Genomic DNA, 15,146 nt, shown 5'->3' on the forward strand with positions numbered 1-15,146 from the left:
ATCTTTTCTGAATCTTGCAATTTTGGTGGCGTACCTTGCAGCAGCATGTTTGTTGTTGTGGCTGTTTTTACGTTGGTTTAGAAGGCAACCCAGCTAAGAGTTGGGTAAAGTTTGATTTCTTACAGGTAAATTTGTGCAAATTTGTAAATAACGTAGATAATATTCTTGTCCCATTGCTGCTTAGAGTTTTGTGACATGAAGAGTGTGACGTGAATAATGACATGTGTCATACATGTTCCAGTTCTACTTGATGCCTTACTAAATTCATCACCTGTATGATAAAGGTAAGCATCAATACCACCTATCACCAAGCTACTGCAACACTTCATGACACTTTCTTAATTTGCATCAAGAAATCTCAACATGTGGAGTAATGCTGTTGGTTTCTGTGATTTCCATTTTTACGGTTTTTTCATCATGAAAATTGCAGTGTGCTTCATAGAAAAAGTAAAGATTGATATGCTTTATTAACTTTTATATTTTCACTAATGTAATACATTTTATTTTTACAGAGCACGTAAGAGATCCTTAAGCCAATGCTGATCATTCTCCATGACGGAAGAGGGACTTACACCTACGTTCGGCTACATCCTAATCTTTCCGACGTACGATTATCCAGCTGCACTGCTTCAGTGCTTCTAATGCTGAAAAACAACTTTTCTTGCTTCACTGGCGAGGCTGGATCACTTCAGTTGCTGTGACACACCTGCAATCTCTCACCACGGGATTACGGCCAGGTACCGGAGAATTGACTTATTTTCGTAGATTATCTACTAGTTATCTATTTGCGTAAAACTCTCTGTCCGTGTAATAATTCCAAAATCAGGCCCTTCTTGCTCGTAAAAGAAGTGTAGTGTGTTACGTAGACGTTTCTTTTTTCTAACGCTAGATGGCTATTCGATAACTTTCAGCTGTCAAAACAGTCAGTTTCAGTTACTTTGCAAATCTCTTTAAACATTTATCGGTAGCTCTTGTGTGGAAATTTTTTAGTGGAAACTAACGATTTCTATTCCACCAACAAAGCTCACTTGTTAGATTTTTAATAATGAGTTTTTTTTTCTACTTCCGGTTTGCTCATTTCAGTCAGTAGTTCAGTAAATATTCATTCGAGGAGCAAAAGAACCACATATTCGTGATCCTCGTCAAATTTGTGGTAAAGTTCATGTTATCTTTTTTACGTACGCGTACTTCCGGTTTCGAAAATTTTCCTGAACTATAGTTCAGGAAAATTCTCGATTTTGGCCAAATTTTGGATTTCGTTTAAATCACACCTAATCGACCCCAAATTTCATGGAGATCACGAATATGTGATTTAATTTGACGACAGCTCAATGGTTGAGGCGCTGTGGTTACTTCCGGTCTATTTCCGGAATTTTTAAAAAAGACTAGCAAGTGAGCTTTGTTCTGTTTACAGTTCTCAATATTGCAAGCTTGATTTTAAGTTAAAAAAGTTGAATCTTTAAATCTTTGAGCTTAAAACCTGATTATTGTTTCTATCTGTATTATGTAACTTTTATTGGCATGTCACTTATTAAGAATTGTTTTCTATTTATTTAGGTAATGCAGAGAAAACGTCGAGAAGATGGACACCAAAACGTCGCCGGTATCTCCAAAATGTCAGCGCGGATCATCATTTGTTGTTGGTATTATATTTGTGTTCGTGTTAGTTAACCCGTTGGCTGCCACGCCTTTGTTCTCCCCTAGCTCCTTTGGACGGGCCGCGCTGTTCGGTCTCGTGGTTTTACAAGCCGCGGGGTCGGAAAGTCGCCAAGTCCAAAATTTGCCGCAAGGCGCCTGTTATAAGGCAATGCACCAGTAGTTCCCCCTTGTCAGCCCGGACTTGTCAGCAATGGCAAGTCCCACTTGGTCATGGATCCTTCAGACGTGGCGCGTAAAGTAGTAGAGAGCAACCTACGGGTCGTATGGCGTGGCAGCCAATTGGTTTACTTAGTGTATATATATGTATGTATGTATGTGACTGTAAAATGTGGTGGAATTGTGGGTGGAGGTGGGACAAATATAACACAACAATTCTTTCTTTAAGATTTTTAATACAAAGTATTGTTAAGGAAATGTATCAATATATTTCTCTCAACTTTAAAGTCTTTCATTAATGCAGAGGTCAACCAGTTCCCTATTTAAGTTTCTTTCTTATTTTACCCTTAAAACGTCAACTTAAAACTACAAGAACATGCCCATAGGCAGAGAAACTAAGGCAGTAGTCAAAACAATTACAAATCGGCATACTGGCCTTGAAGAAATCCAATACCAAAATAAACCTGTCGCAATGTTGACAGGCTTGATGTTACTAACCAAAGTCTTACAAAACAGTTACCCGTATTAAAACTTTTATTTTCTCAATTTAAGATCAACAATTAATTCCCAGCGACCAATTACCGTGAAAATGACCGATAAACATAAACAACCTCGAGTAGAAAGTTCGGCTATAGTAATTAGGAATTTCCTTGTGGAAAATTGCGGAATCGTAGTTTGGGCTATTATACTCGGCTGCCTTGTTGGTGTAGTACTTGGGAACATCAGTGTGGTATTCTGGAGCAGCGTAGGTTGTAGTGAAGAAAACGGAAGTATTGGTGTATCGTGACACTCCCTTCGTGGTGTAGTACTCGGCTCCCTTCGTGGTGTAGTACTCGGCTCCCTTCGGGGTTTAAGCTGGATCAACGTAGGTTGTAGTGCAGTACTTGGACGCTTCAGTGGTGTGACAATCCTCGGTGTAGTAGCTGGGAACAGAATAGTACATGGAAGAATTTTTATAGCTAGCTGGAAGATCGTAGGTTGAAGTTTAATACTCAGGAGCCTTTGTGGCGTAGTACTGAAGACCTTCGTATAGTAAGGTGTTGACGTTGTTATTCAGTAAGCGGCGTGGTGAGGGTAGTGAAGCTCGGGGAAGGAAAATACTTCGGAGCTTCTGCGAAGTAACATCGGGGCAGCATAAGTCGTGGTGTAACGTTTTGGAGCCTTTGTGGTGTAGCACTTGGAGGGCCTCAGTGTAATAACCGGTTGTTGCGGAATGTTTACGCCCACCATACCCAGGAGAAATCGGCACACCAGTGGTCGAACCAACCATCACCGTTGCAACATTCACAATAGCACAACGCCATAGTATACTAAAAAAATAATTTGAACATTAATTATAAATAATAACTGGCATATTGGCGATTAGAAAAAGAATAGAGATTCACATTTCCATGAAAAAAGAAAAAAATATTTACCCATGACTGGGGTAAATGGTATACTTCTGTGTAGTATTCGACCGTTTTTGTACTCCGGTGCCTTAATGATGTAGAACTTGGGCGACTCGACGTAGTACTCGACCATTTGGTAGTGTAGCTGGGGAAAAAATACTTCGGACATTCAGCGTAGTAGCTTGAGGCAACATGGGCTGTGGTGTAACAATCTGGAGACTTGATGGAGTGGCACTTGAGAGCCTCAGTGTAGTAAGCTGGAGCAGCGGAAGTTGATGCTTAATAGTAAGACAGTACGGCAGTGTTGTGCTTTGGTACCCGCCATACCCAGGAGACAATACACCAGTGGTCGACCCAGCCATCAACGATACAACACCCAACAGCAGCACGACGCCATTGTTTACTTGACAATTAATAAATTTTAATATTCAAATATGGTTCTGGACTGGTATATTAACAAATAGAAAAAAGTAGAGTTGATTCACAACTATACGGAAACATTTTTACCTTTATTTAAAACTTGTAACAGGACGAAGAATGAAGTTGATGACTAAGTGCACGGCAGTTCCTGTTGCTGTAACGGAGATGCTCACTCGTCTGCTGAATTCTTTCACCTTTTCTCTCCTTATTAAAACATATTAAAACTCCATATTAAAACTCCACATAACAGAATATTTACCATGATATGTAGTGGTGTAGTTCTCCAGTGCCTTGGTGGTGTAGTATTGGGGAGCCTCGGTGTAATAAGCTGGAGCAGCGTATGTTTCAGTGTAGTACTCCGGTGCCTTGGTGGTGTAAAAATTAGTGCCCTCGGCACAGCACTCAGGTACTTTGGTGTAGAGTATCGGAGCAATATAAGTAGAGGTGTATTACTGAGCCTTGGCACTGCAGTTGCTGTTGCCGTGTCGGAGATGACCACTCGACTGATCTCTTTCGCCTTTTCTCCCTTTAACAATTAGAGTAAATAATTTAGATAATAGTAATTGATTTAAAACCCTATGTAACGGAATATTTACCCATGATATATGTAGTTGTACAGTACTCCATTACCTTAGTGGTGTAGTACTTCGGAGCATCGGTGTAGTAATCGACCCTTGGTAGTGTAGCTCGGGGAAGAATAATATAGCGGGGATTCGGTGTAGTAGCTCAGGGCAGCATCATTTGTGGAACAATAATCTGGAGCCTTGGTGCAGTACTTGGGGGCCTCGGTGTAGCAACTGGTCGTGTCGTGTGTTGTGTAGTAAAGCGGCGGCGTCGTGATTTGTTATCCGCCATACCCAGGAGACATCGGTACATCATGGCTGAAACCAGCCATCAACGATACAATACACAAGTGCAGCACGACGCCATAATTTACTAAACACATAACAATTTTAACATTCATATGAAATTATAACTGGCATGTTAACAAATAAGAAGTTGATTCACAACTACATGTAAAAATGTTTAACCATGATTTAAACTAGCATTTCGACGAAGAATGCAGTTAGTGACAAATGGTGCACTGCAGATTTGCTTTTGCTATATCGGAAATGCTCACTCGACTGATTTCTTTAGCCTTTTCTTGGAATTATGTACGACTTAACAATTAATAATTAAACAATTAATATACAAAAATATCTAGCATGTTAACAAAGAGAAACAAAAATAGAAATTGATACATAACTCCATATGCAGCAGAATATTTACCCATGACTGAGAATTGACAATACGATGAAGAATGCAGTGGATAACAATAGTGCACTGCAACTCTTACCGTGTCGGAGATACTCGCTCGACTGATCCCTGTCAACTTTTTCTTTCGTCTTTTATACGACTTTTTCTCACCCCTCCTCTTAATCCTTGCGGCTATTTTATCTTCTTGATAATGATGCAAAACGTCCTGTTCTAACTCAACCTCTACATCACTGCATGAAATGTTTTACCTAATGATCTCCGTGACCTTCGATTGAAGAAAATGCAAACTGGCCTTTCCTTATGCAGATTGGGGGATGGGTCTACAAAAACCAATATCAAAGACTTCAAAGTGAATACCAAATAGCTTACCCTTGCGGCTATTTTACCTTCTTGATAATGATGAAACACGTGTCATTCTCACCCAACCTCTACACCACCGCATGCCAGTTTTACGTAATGTTTCTCTTGACCTTCAAGCGAGAAGGACATCCTGTCTGGACAAACTGGCCGACCTGCCTGCAGGTTGACTTGCATGCAAAAATCACAACGAATCGAAAACTCCTCACATATGTTGACTTCAAGGTTACCTGAGTATGAGTGAGGATTCCCCCCAGAGTTCGCAGCTCTAATTCCAAACTGATATCAAGACGTCGCAAAAGGCCAGTAACAGCAACCAGCGCCAAATCCATTGACCCCCCAAAACGAAATTCATAACATTCGTGTTTGCCACATCTGTTGGAAAGAATAAAATGATTATTGGCTACATGGATTTAAAAAATAAATTGTTACCTATATATCTGTACTCGTGTGCAGTTCTGTTACATGTACATACACATTGCAGATTATTCACTTCACACTCTTCATGTCACAAAACTCTAAGCAGCAATGGGACAAGGATATTATCTACGTTATTTACAAATTTGCACAAATTTACCTGTAAGAAATCAAACTTTACCCAACTCTTAGCTGGGTTGCCTTCTAAACCAACGTAAAAACAGCCACAACAACAAACATGCTGCTGCAAGGTACGCCAACAAAATTGCAAGATTCAGAAAAGATCCTATGGTTCATGTGCAACGATATCTATGTGGAGATTACCGGGTCAGTGAAGAAGAAAGAAGAGTGCAGGGCCGCTTTGCTGGAGAGCGATTAGTCATAGTAGGCTTATTGCGAGCCCGAAGGGCGAAGCTAATAATCGCATACGCAGAAAAAAAAAAGCCATGTCACTTTGTCTGTATGTATGTATGTATGTAACGCTCCATAGCTCGGGCGTTTTACGACACATTTAGGACTTTTTGGTCTTAAAAATTAAACAAAAAATATGCGGTGTGACCAGAACAAAAAAAATTCCATTTACTTAATTAGTTTTCCCGTAATTAATGAAAAACTGTTAAAATAATTGCTTAACGACTAGTGACATCTGGCGGTTGCGACTACAACTTTTTCACTTTCACATCAAATCACCACCAGATGTTATTGATGTTTTGTAGTTATTTGACTAAAAGATGGTTATTTTTAAATTGAATTATTGAACTTTGTGTGTAAAAATTGGAAAATATGAGTTGATCAAACTAAACGTAAATAACTTGCAAGGATATTGAACTGTGAAAGAAAAATCCCGTTTTAAGACCAAAACGTTTGAAGAAAATTGTGAATCGTAAATAAGTCCGACTTAACAATAGGCCCTGAATTTTTCATTTAAGACAGTTTTCAACTGGCTTACGACTATCCCTTCGCGGCGAGCTGATAAGCTTGCTTTTCTATCTTAGTTTAGACCCATGACCCTCCAAAAGTTTTACTCTGATCATGCGCCTTCCAAGTCCCCGTTCGACCAGAGCCCTCCTCATTCTCCTGCTTTTTACAGCGAATGAGTGACCACCGGCGGTCGTACACGAGGCAAAGAGGGTGTTGAAAACAGCTGACACTCTCTGTCTGATAGTCCACAGAGGAAGAGATGAAGGTAGTAGTATCGCGCGTGTGAACAGGTATAAAATAGCAAAACTGAAAATCACATTGAGCCGATGAGCACGAAAAGAGTAAAGACTGACAACAAATAATACAATACAATACAATAGAAAACATTTTGTCTGCTAGTGCATGATGACACTCTACACCATCTAGTGGAAGAAAGATAAACAGAGTTAAGAAAATTTTAAAACTTTTTTCAAATCTGCCAATTGGATTATAGGAAGCGCCCATTTGGCCTTCGTATAATCTCCTTTTAAAATTCGTTAGAATTGTTATAAATTACACTAGATAGATTTTTTAGGTGTTGAAAAATGTAGCACAAATGCAGCCACATTAATCATTAACACTAATGATTCAGCAGTGGAACAGACCCCTTTCCTATGAATGAAGTAATAGATGAAGGAATATTAGAATTGAACACAGAGAACAGAGATATTTAATTGAAAACACTCAGCTGATACGAATTTTTATTTCAGTTGCTTGTATTTATTGCCTTGCCATCACCCAACATTTGAAACCTTCGAAGCTGTTTAACAATTAGCTTTATAAATTCATTTTTTTTTTGCCAATGATTCATACAATAATGTTGACAACTTAGTGGTAGGTCAAAAGCTTGATTATGTAATTAATTAGAATAAAACTTCGTTTTTCCACATTGTTAAGTTCAAACTTGGGATAGTGGTTCCAGTGCAAAGGACTTTGGCATTCCTGTATCACAATGGAGACAAATAAAGGTTGTAACGAAGTGTTTTACATAATTTAAAATAAATAATCATAAAATTGATACATTAAAGTAGCGGAATAATAGCTATAACATCTCCAGTTCCATCTACTCAAATAATTTTTCTAAATGTAAATACTTACGTCGCGCTGACTGGAATGAAAGCTTTGGGCTGAACGCTCAAAACTGTGCCGTCACTGTTGTCGCAAAAAATGCGTGCCAAACCTTATTTATCGAACAAAATTCAGTTACATCAAATAGATTCGTATTAAGTTAATATACAGCACAAGTTTGAAACTTACTAGCTTTCCTGATTTCGGATAACTGGGCTAAAGTAATTAAACAAAATAGTTGTTTAAATAGACAAGTTTAAAAATAGTTTTTATGGTCATCTTCAATACCTGAGGAAAATGAGTGAGCTTGACCACCAAGTTCGTAGAAATAGCGATCGGCATACTTAATCTGATTGAATTGTTCACCCAGTAAACAGTTTAAAGTTGGTCCAGCGATGGAACCACCGAGAGGCGCTTCCAAAAGTCCAGCTACGTAGACATCAATATCATCAACAGAGTTATACACCTGCTGTAGAAGAGGAACCAACTACAAAGACATAAAATTTGCATTATTTTTCAAGAATTCAATCTGTTTAAGCAGAATGATAGTAGGAACGCATAGAAAAATGAAAAAAAAAGGAACTACATCTGGCTTGATAACTGGATTAGTGGTCGATGGAACGCTCAAATCAGCGAAACTGGTGGCTTTCGTAAAACCGCAAAATTGGCGATAGGTATTGTAGCTTGGAATACCGTGATCGCGGCCGCGTTGGATGTTTAAAGCAACAACATCAAACCGGATGTTTCTCGCTCTATAGAAATATTAGTTAATGGGTATAATCTTAAAGAAAATGATCTATTTTAAAGCTATTTTAATTGTACATAAAGAGCCGATTCCACAACGAGTCGTCCACATTTTGGTCCACTGATTGAGATGGTTCGGTGAGAAGTCCCCGAATAACGGCATCCAAATATGTTTTGTCATTGACGAGCATTGCCGCATTGTTAAAGGTATCGCTCATGGTATAAGAACTCTTAAACAATTAATTGCGAGCCCGAAGGGCGAAGCTAATAATCGCATACGCAGAAAAAAAAAAGCCATGTCACTTTGTCTGTATGTATGTATGTATGTAACGCTCCATAGCTCGGGCGTTTTACGACACATTTAGGACTTTTTGGTCTTAAAAATTAAACAAAAAATATGCGGTGTGACCAGAACAAAAAAAATTCCATTTACTTAATTAGTTTTCCCGTAATTAATGAAAAACTGTTAAAATAATTGCTTAACGACTAGTGACATCTGGCGGTTGCGACTACAACTTTTTCACTTTCACATCAAATCACCACCAGATGTTATTGATGTTTTGTAGTTATTTGACTAAAAGATGGTTATTTTTAAATTGAATTATTGAACTTTGTGTGTAAAAATTGGAAAATATGAGTTGATCAAACTAAACGTAAATAACTTGCAAGGATATTGAACTGTGAAAGAAAAATCCCGTTTTAAGACCAAAACGTTTGAAGAAAATTGTGAATCGTAAATAAGTCCGACTTAACAATAGGCCCTGAATTTTTCATTTAAGACAGTTTTCAACTGGCTTACGACTATCCCTTCGCGGCGAGCTGATAAGCTTGCTTTTCTATCTTAGTTTAGACCCATGACCCTCCAAAAGTTTTACTCTGATCATGCGCCTTCCAAGTCCCCGTTCGACCAGAGCCCTCCTCATTCTCCTGCTTTTTACAGCGAATGAGTGACCACCGGCGGTCGTACACGAGGCAAAGAGGGTGTTGAAAACAGCTGACACTCTCTGTCTGATAGTCCACAGAGGAAGAGATGAAGGTAGTAGTATCGCGCGTGTGAACAGGTATAAAATAGCAAAACTGAAAATCACATTGAGCCGATGAGCACGAAAAGAGTAAAGACTGACAACAAATAATACAATACAATACAATAGAAAACATTTTGTCTGCTAGTGCATGATGACACTCTACACCATCTAGTGGAAGAAAGATAAACAGAGTTAAGAAAATTTTAAAACTTTTTTCAAATCTGCCAATTGGATTATAGGAAGCGCCCATTTGGCCTTCGTATAATCTCCTTTTAAAATTCGTTAGAATTGTTATAAATTACACTAGATAGATTTTTTAGGTGTTGAAAAATGTAGCACAAATGCAGCCACATTAATCATTAACACTAATGATTCAGCAGTGGAACAGACCCCTTTCCTATGAATGAAGTAATAGATGAAGGAATATTAGAATTGAACACAGAGAACAGAGATATTTAATTGAAAACACTCAGCTGATACGAATTTTTATTTCAGTTGCTTGTATTTATTGCCTTGCCATCACCCAACATTTGAAACCTTCGAAGCTGTTTAACAATTAGCTTTATAAATTCATTTTTTTTTTGCCAATGATTCATACAATAATGTTGACAACTTAGTGGTAGGTCAAAAGCTTGATTATGTAATTAATTAGAATAAAACTTCGTTTTTCCACATTGTTAAGTTCAAACTTGGGATAGTGGTTCCAGTGCAAAGGACTTTGGCATTCCTGTATCACAATGGAGACAAATAAAGGTTGTAACGAAGTGTTTTACATAATTTAAAATAAATAATCATAAAATTGATACATTAAAGTAGCGGAATAATAGCTATAACATCTCCAGTTCCATCTACTCAAATAATTTTTCTAAATGTAAATACTTACGTCGCGCTGACTGGAATGAAAGCTTTGGGCTGAACGCTCAAAACTGTGCCGTCACTGTTGTCGCAAAAAATGCGTGCCAAACCTTATTTATCGAACAAAATTCAGTTACATCAAATAGATTCGTATTAAGTTAATATACAGCACAAGTTTGAAACTTACTAGCTTTCCTGATTTCGGATAACTGGGCTAAAGTAATTAAACAAAATAGTTGTTTAAATAGACAAGTTTAAAAATAGTTTTTATGGTCATCTTCAATACCTGAGGAAAATGAGTGAGCTTGACCACCAAGTTCGTAGAAATAGCGATCGGCATACTTAATCTGATTGAATTGTTCACCCAGTAAACAGTTTAAAGTTGGTCCAGCGATGGAACCACCGAGAGGCGCTTCCAAAAGTCCAGCTACGTAGACATCAATATCATCAACAGAGTTATACACCTGCTGTAGAAGAGGAACCAACTACAAAGACATAAAATTTGCATTATTTTTCAAGAATTCAATCTGTTTAAGCAGAATGATAGTAGGAACGCATAGAAAAATGAAAAAAAAAGGAACTACATCTGGCTTGATAACTGGATTAGTGGTCGATGGAACGCTCAAATCAGCGAAACTGGTGGCTTTCGTAAAACCGCAAAATTGGCGATAGGTATTGTAGCTTGGAATACCGTGATCGCGGCCGCGTTGGATGTTTAAAGCAACAACATCAAACCGGATGTTTCTCGCTCTATAGAAATATTAGTTAATGGGTATAATCTTAAAGAAAATGATCTATTTTAAAGCTATTTTAATTGTACATAAAGAGCCGATTCCACAACGAGTCGTCCACATTTTGGTCCACTGATTGAGATGGTTCGGTGAGAAGTCCCCGAATAACGGCATCCAAATATGTTTTGTCATTGACGAGCATTGCCGCATTGTTAAAGGTATCGCTCATGGTATAAGAACTCGTCAGCAATGTGCCGTTTTCAGCAAAAAGTCTACATTGAATAAATGTCAATGATTTCTTTCTTTAAAAAGGTTTCAAATTGTTTTACTGGACTGATCCTTGAACGAGAGAATGACCCATACGGAAAGCAGCAGTGGCAAATTCGTTACTGATGGGTCCGGTAGATACTCTGCTGGTGTTGGCATTCGTAAGAAAACCGGATGCCAGTGTAGCAAGACTGTACTTGGTAATGGTTCCCGGACCTTAACATTGACATTGACCATAAACCTCACAATGAATTTCCCTGATTGCAAATATAAACCAAAATCAAACTCACTCAACAAAGCAGTGATGAATTCATTGTAGGTAATGTGTTGCATTTCTGCGATGACGATTCGTCTGGCCTCCTGAAACAGGATTGTGTCATTCCATGTTGGATTAACAACAGCCAATGCCTTGGCGATTCGGTTGTGTTCACGAAGCCAGATGGTATGCATGACAGTTAGTTGTGGCTGCTCAGTAGCTCTCGAATCACCTACTCATACAAACGTATAGTATTTAAACAGATATACAAATTGATGGATAATATTTACCTGCCAAAAAACAAGCACCAGTGGTGCAGGGAGACGTCAATGGAAGTAAATCTCGACTGGTTGTTGCACTAATTGCGTCTTTGGTTGTCAATAAAAGACCGCCGGTGAAACTACGGAGTGAAGTGGCCGTTGCCGGAGTCGATCCGTAAACCGTGGAGGCATCCATCCAGTGCGTGTTTTGATTAAGCTAATTGCATAGAAATAGTTAAGCATTCATTGTCTGAAAATATAAACGCATTTACTTGGTCGGCGTATCCAATGCTGCAATCCAGTCGCGGACCAGAGATGGAGCGAACAAAGTTCATGCAGGTTGTGATGGACGGTGAGTTGACGTTCCAGAATCTATCGTTGGTTGGTACGGAAACGGGTAAACAAGCCGGATGAAGCTGGGAAGCGTTCAACGTGCCACCGGTACTGGAACAGCAGCTGATGTCCGATCCGTTTGCTGTTAAGTAATTATTAGTATGAAACTAAAAGAAATTGAAGTGAAATAATTACTAAAGGTGAACTGAGTCGTTGATTCAAAATCGTGGTTAATAAACTGTCCAAACTGCATCAGTGCTAATGTAGTGGTACTGAGGGGTCTGTCAGCACCTCCGAAGATGGTGGTGCTTATTAGACGCGCACTGTTCAAGTCTGAACCGTTACTGGACACACGAGGAGATTGAATACCTGGCATCCCATTATATAAAGTAATAAGTTCATTTTTTAAATTTTAAATGTCTGCGTAATTGTTAGCATTATTGGGACTTGCCATCTGCGTATGCGGGTGAACTCAAACGGCGATAGTCAGTGAAAGATTTGCCAAGGTTTGTGAGCGTCAAGCTGTTGCAAGATCCATCAAATGTACGGTATTTTGATACTGTAGGGCACGTTGTCACAGCAAGGCAAGTGTTATTGGTGCTGGAGGGACTGGTGGTAGTGCTTCCGATTGTAGTTGTCGTGCTTGTAGAAGTTGTTGCTTTAGTTGTTGTTGTGGAAGTTGCTTTAGGAGTTGTTGTGGATGTTGCTTTAGTAGTTGTTGTGGATGTTGGTTTAGTTGTTGTGGTTGGTTTAGTTGTTGTTGTGGTTGGTTTAGTTGTTGTTGTGGTGGGTTTAGTGGTTGTTGTGGTTGGTTTAGTTGTTGTTGTGGTTGGTTTAGTTGTTGTGGTTGGTTTAGTTGTTGTTGTGGTGGGTTTAGTGGTTGTTGTGGTTGGTTTAGTGGTTGTTGTTTTAGGAGGTGTTGTCGTTGGTTTAGGAGAGGTTGGTTTAGGAGAGGTTAGCAATTGTCGCAGATCTGCTTTGACTTCGTCGTCACCCGTCAAGCTCATCCTATTATTTTTTTTTAAACAAAAAATTTACTTCACAATTTGTTTTCTATTAATGAACAATTGGCACTTACTGCGCTTTGAGGTATCGAGCGGCTTCCAACATAAGGAGGGATTTGCGTGAGAGTTCCTGGGCTTCTGGCTGAGGTTTCTTGAACTGGGACATGCGGTAAAAGGGCGAGTCTTCCTTGACGTACTGACCCTGTGCGAAGAGGTCCTCTTCCAGTTGGGTCAATCGATCGACGTAACTGTAACCAGCCTCTTCGCTCATCCTCATTTCGTCCTCGGAAAATTCACGAAGAAACGGTTGTTCGTCTTCGGTTATTACAGGTAGAACAAACAATTGACAAATTACGTTATTTCATATGAATTTTACTATGTTTCTTCAGATAATATTGAATACTAAAATTTTAAACGTGTCACTTACCAACGTCATTTTCAACGACACCGGCGATTACCTGAAATGTAAATGAACAAATAATAAAACAAATTAACATTTCAAAAAGCGAATTGTAAAACCAAAGTGAACTTACCACAACCAGCACGATAGAGAAAGTGATCCAGCGTAGCATCATGTTGAGCTGTTGTACTGCTGGAGAAACAGTTGAGTGTGGACCAACAAGGTACTTCCAACCCGTTTATATACACTTGTGCTTAATATTATATAAATCTAGAATATTCTATATAGCCACCTTGTTTGGATCTTTTATCACCTTACCCGGATCTAGTACTGTCGTTGTAAACTGCGTGTGTAGCATACGTACAGTAGGTGCGCACATATGGGAACACATATGCTTAGTCTTTCACAATCCAGCTGAAGATTTATTATGTCATAACTGATGCTAGCTTGTCATCCTTCCGAATTGGTCTCCATTATATGCAGCGCGCTTATCGAATAAATCAGATGCGTTATACTTTGTCACAAGTGTTTTGTTAGGGCTGCACCGGCTGCGCTCCTACTGTTCCTCTCTCCGCCAATGGGCTTTATGTTAAAAGAATATAGGGTGGAAAACACTGTTACTGTGTACAAACATACGGCTCTCCTTTCGCGTTGGTTTGAAAACAACACGCAAACTATACAAGTATTTTATATGTCACTTTTTTACAGCTTTGTTAACAACGGTTATCAACAGGTGTTTCTCAAACCGGATCTAGCTACTTATAATTTTGTACAATACAAGCTCAGTACTCTCATTTTCTATTCCCTCTTGTTACTAATATTGATTATGATTAGCATACTGATGAACTATTTTTAAAGATAACTTACAATAGGTGATGACGTAGCTGACGACTCATAATCATCAGTGCTAAATTAGCGCTCGTAGAAGACGTGCGCTAGGCGCAGAGCTGAGTAGTTACCATACATGAAAATAATGAATATGAATGAATAATGAATTCCCAAGAAGTATTTAAATAAGTAAATCACCTTTTGATTGGTATCATATGTGGAAATGCTCACCATCGACAGAAGCAGGTGAAGTGAAGCGACGATAATCAGTAGAATATTTTCAAAGTTTTGAGACTGTCTGCTAGACTGTTTAAAACGGAGTCTTAATTAGTAAAGTGTATCATGATTATTATTACAAATTGATTTATCTATCGTTATATTTTACTAGTCAAGATCTGGATTCCGGGTAACGTCGACTATTTTGTGACCGTGGGTAGAGCATCGTTCGGATCGGTTCATCGTTTAGCTTCTAATGAAGCGACAATTAAGGACATGACATTCCGGATGTATTAGAGTTGCCCTTCTGATCTGCATCTAGAATTAAACAGCAATTTTGTTTTTAACTTTTAAAAAATAAACAAATGAAAGACGAAAACCAAATACACCCAAATTAAGGACATTGGGGAATATTAACTAAAATATTAAATATTATTGTTTTCATCGATTATGAGTAATGAAAGAGTTAAATTTTACAAATTGCAAGAAGTAAACAATGATGATTCATACAGTAATGTACCGCGTCCAATCAGAATCGAGCGAGT

The 15,146-nt window shown here is 38.6% G+C and overlaps 1 protein-coding gene and 2 long non-coding RNA genes across 12 annotated transcripts; all 3 read right to left on the reverse strand.

Annotated features, from left to right (window-relative positions):
* Window positions 1-2,326: 2,326 nt before the first annotated feature.
* Window positions 2,327-6,048, reverse strand: LOC124315697. 8 transcript variants are annotated; one of them, XR_006911559.1, is made up of 9 exons: window positions 5,670-5,876; window positions 5,129-5,612; window positions 4,893-5,063; window positions 4,220-4,559; window positions 3,883-4,149; window positions 3,711-3,824; window positions 3,231-3,606; window positions 2,808-3,125; window positions 2,328-2,738 (listed from the first exon to the last, which is right to left on the reverse strand). It is a non-coding gene; the product is annotated as an uncharacterized LOC124315697 (long non-coding RNA). The 8 variants fall into 8 exon arrangements; XR_006911556.1 differs by lacking the exon at window positions 5,670-5,876 and adding an exon at window positions 5,979-6,048 and having other exon boundaries at window positions 2,327-2,738; window positions 4,893-5,612; XR_006911557.1 differs by having other exon boundaries at window positions 2,327-2,738; window positions 4,893-5,612; window positions 5,713-5,876.
* Window positions 6,049-7,297: 1,249 nt separating this feature from the next.
* On the reverse strand, window positions 7,298-12,934 carry LOC124315281 (chorion peroxidase-like). Of its 2 annotated transcripts, XM_046780848.1 has the most exons (13): window positions 12,605-12,934; window positions 12,349-12,522; window positions 12,093-12,295; window positions 11,851-12,037; window positions 11,595-11,792; window positions 11,367-11,520; window positions 11,277-11,309; window positions 8,505-8,654; window positions 8,269-8,434; window positions 7,971-8,169; window positions 7,872-7,898; window positions 7,713-7,794; window positions 7,298-7,556 (listed from the first exon to the last, which is right to left on the reverse strand). In XM_046780848.1, the coding sequence occupies exons 2-13, from the start codon at window positions 12,404-12,406 to the stop codon at window positions 7,478-7,480; spliced, it is 1,536 nt and encodes a 511-aa protein (XP_046636804.1). In that variant the 5' UTR covers window positions 12,407-12,522; window positions 12,605-12,934; the 3' UTR covers window positions 7,298-7,477. The 2 variants fall into 2 exon arrangements, with proteins under 2 accessions (XP_046636804.1, XP_046636802.1); XM_046780846.1 differs by lacking the exons at window positions 7,298-7,556; window positions 7,713-7,794; window positions 7,872-7,898; ... (1 more) ...; window positions 8,269-8,434; window positions 8,505-8,654 and adding exons at window positions 9,920-10,178; window positions 10,335-10,416; window positions 10,494-10,520; window positions 10,593-10,791; window positions 10,891-11,056 and having other exon boundaries at window positions 11,127-11,309.
* Window positions 12,935-14,150: 1,216 nt separating this feature from the next.
* LOC124315726 lies at window positions 14,151-15,117 on the reverse strand. Of its 2 annotated transcripts, none has more exons than XR_006911605.1 (5): window positions 15,079-15,117; window positions 14,771-14,919; window positions 14,584-14,691; window positions 14,425-14,504; window positions 14,151-14,364 (listed from the first exon to the last, which is right to left on the reverse strand). It is a non-coding gene; the product is annotated as an uncharacterized LOC124315726 (long non-coding RNA). The 2 variants fall into 2 exon arrangements; XR_006911604.1 differs by lacking the exon at window positions 15,079-15,117 and adding an exon at window positions 14,991-15,038.
* Window positions 15,118-15,146: the final 29 nt, after the last annotated feature.

The sequence above is a fragment of the Daphnia pulicaria genome, chromosome 11 (assembly GCF_021234035.1).
Source record: "Daphnia pulicaria isolate SC F1-1A chromosome 11, SC_F0-13Bv2, whole genome shotgun sequence".
Taxonomy (NCBI): Eukaryota; Metazoa; Arthropoda; class Branchiopoda; order Diplostraca; family Daphniidae; genus Daphnia; species Daphnia pulicaria.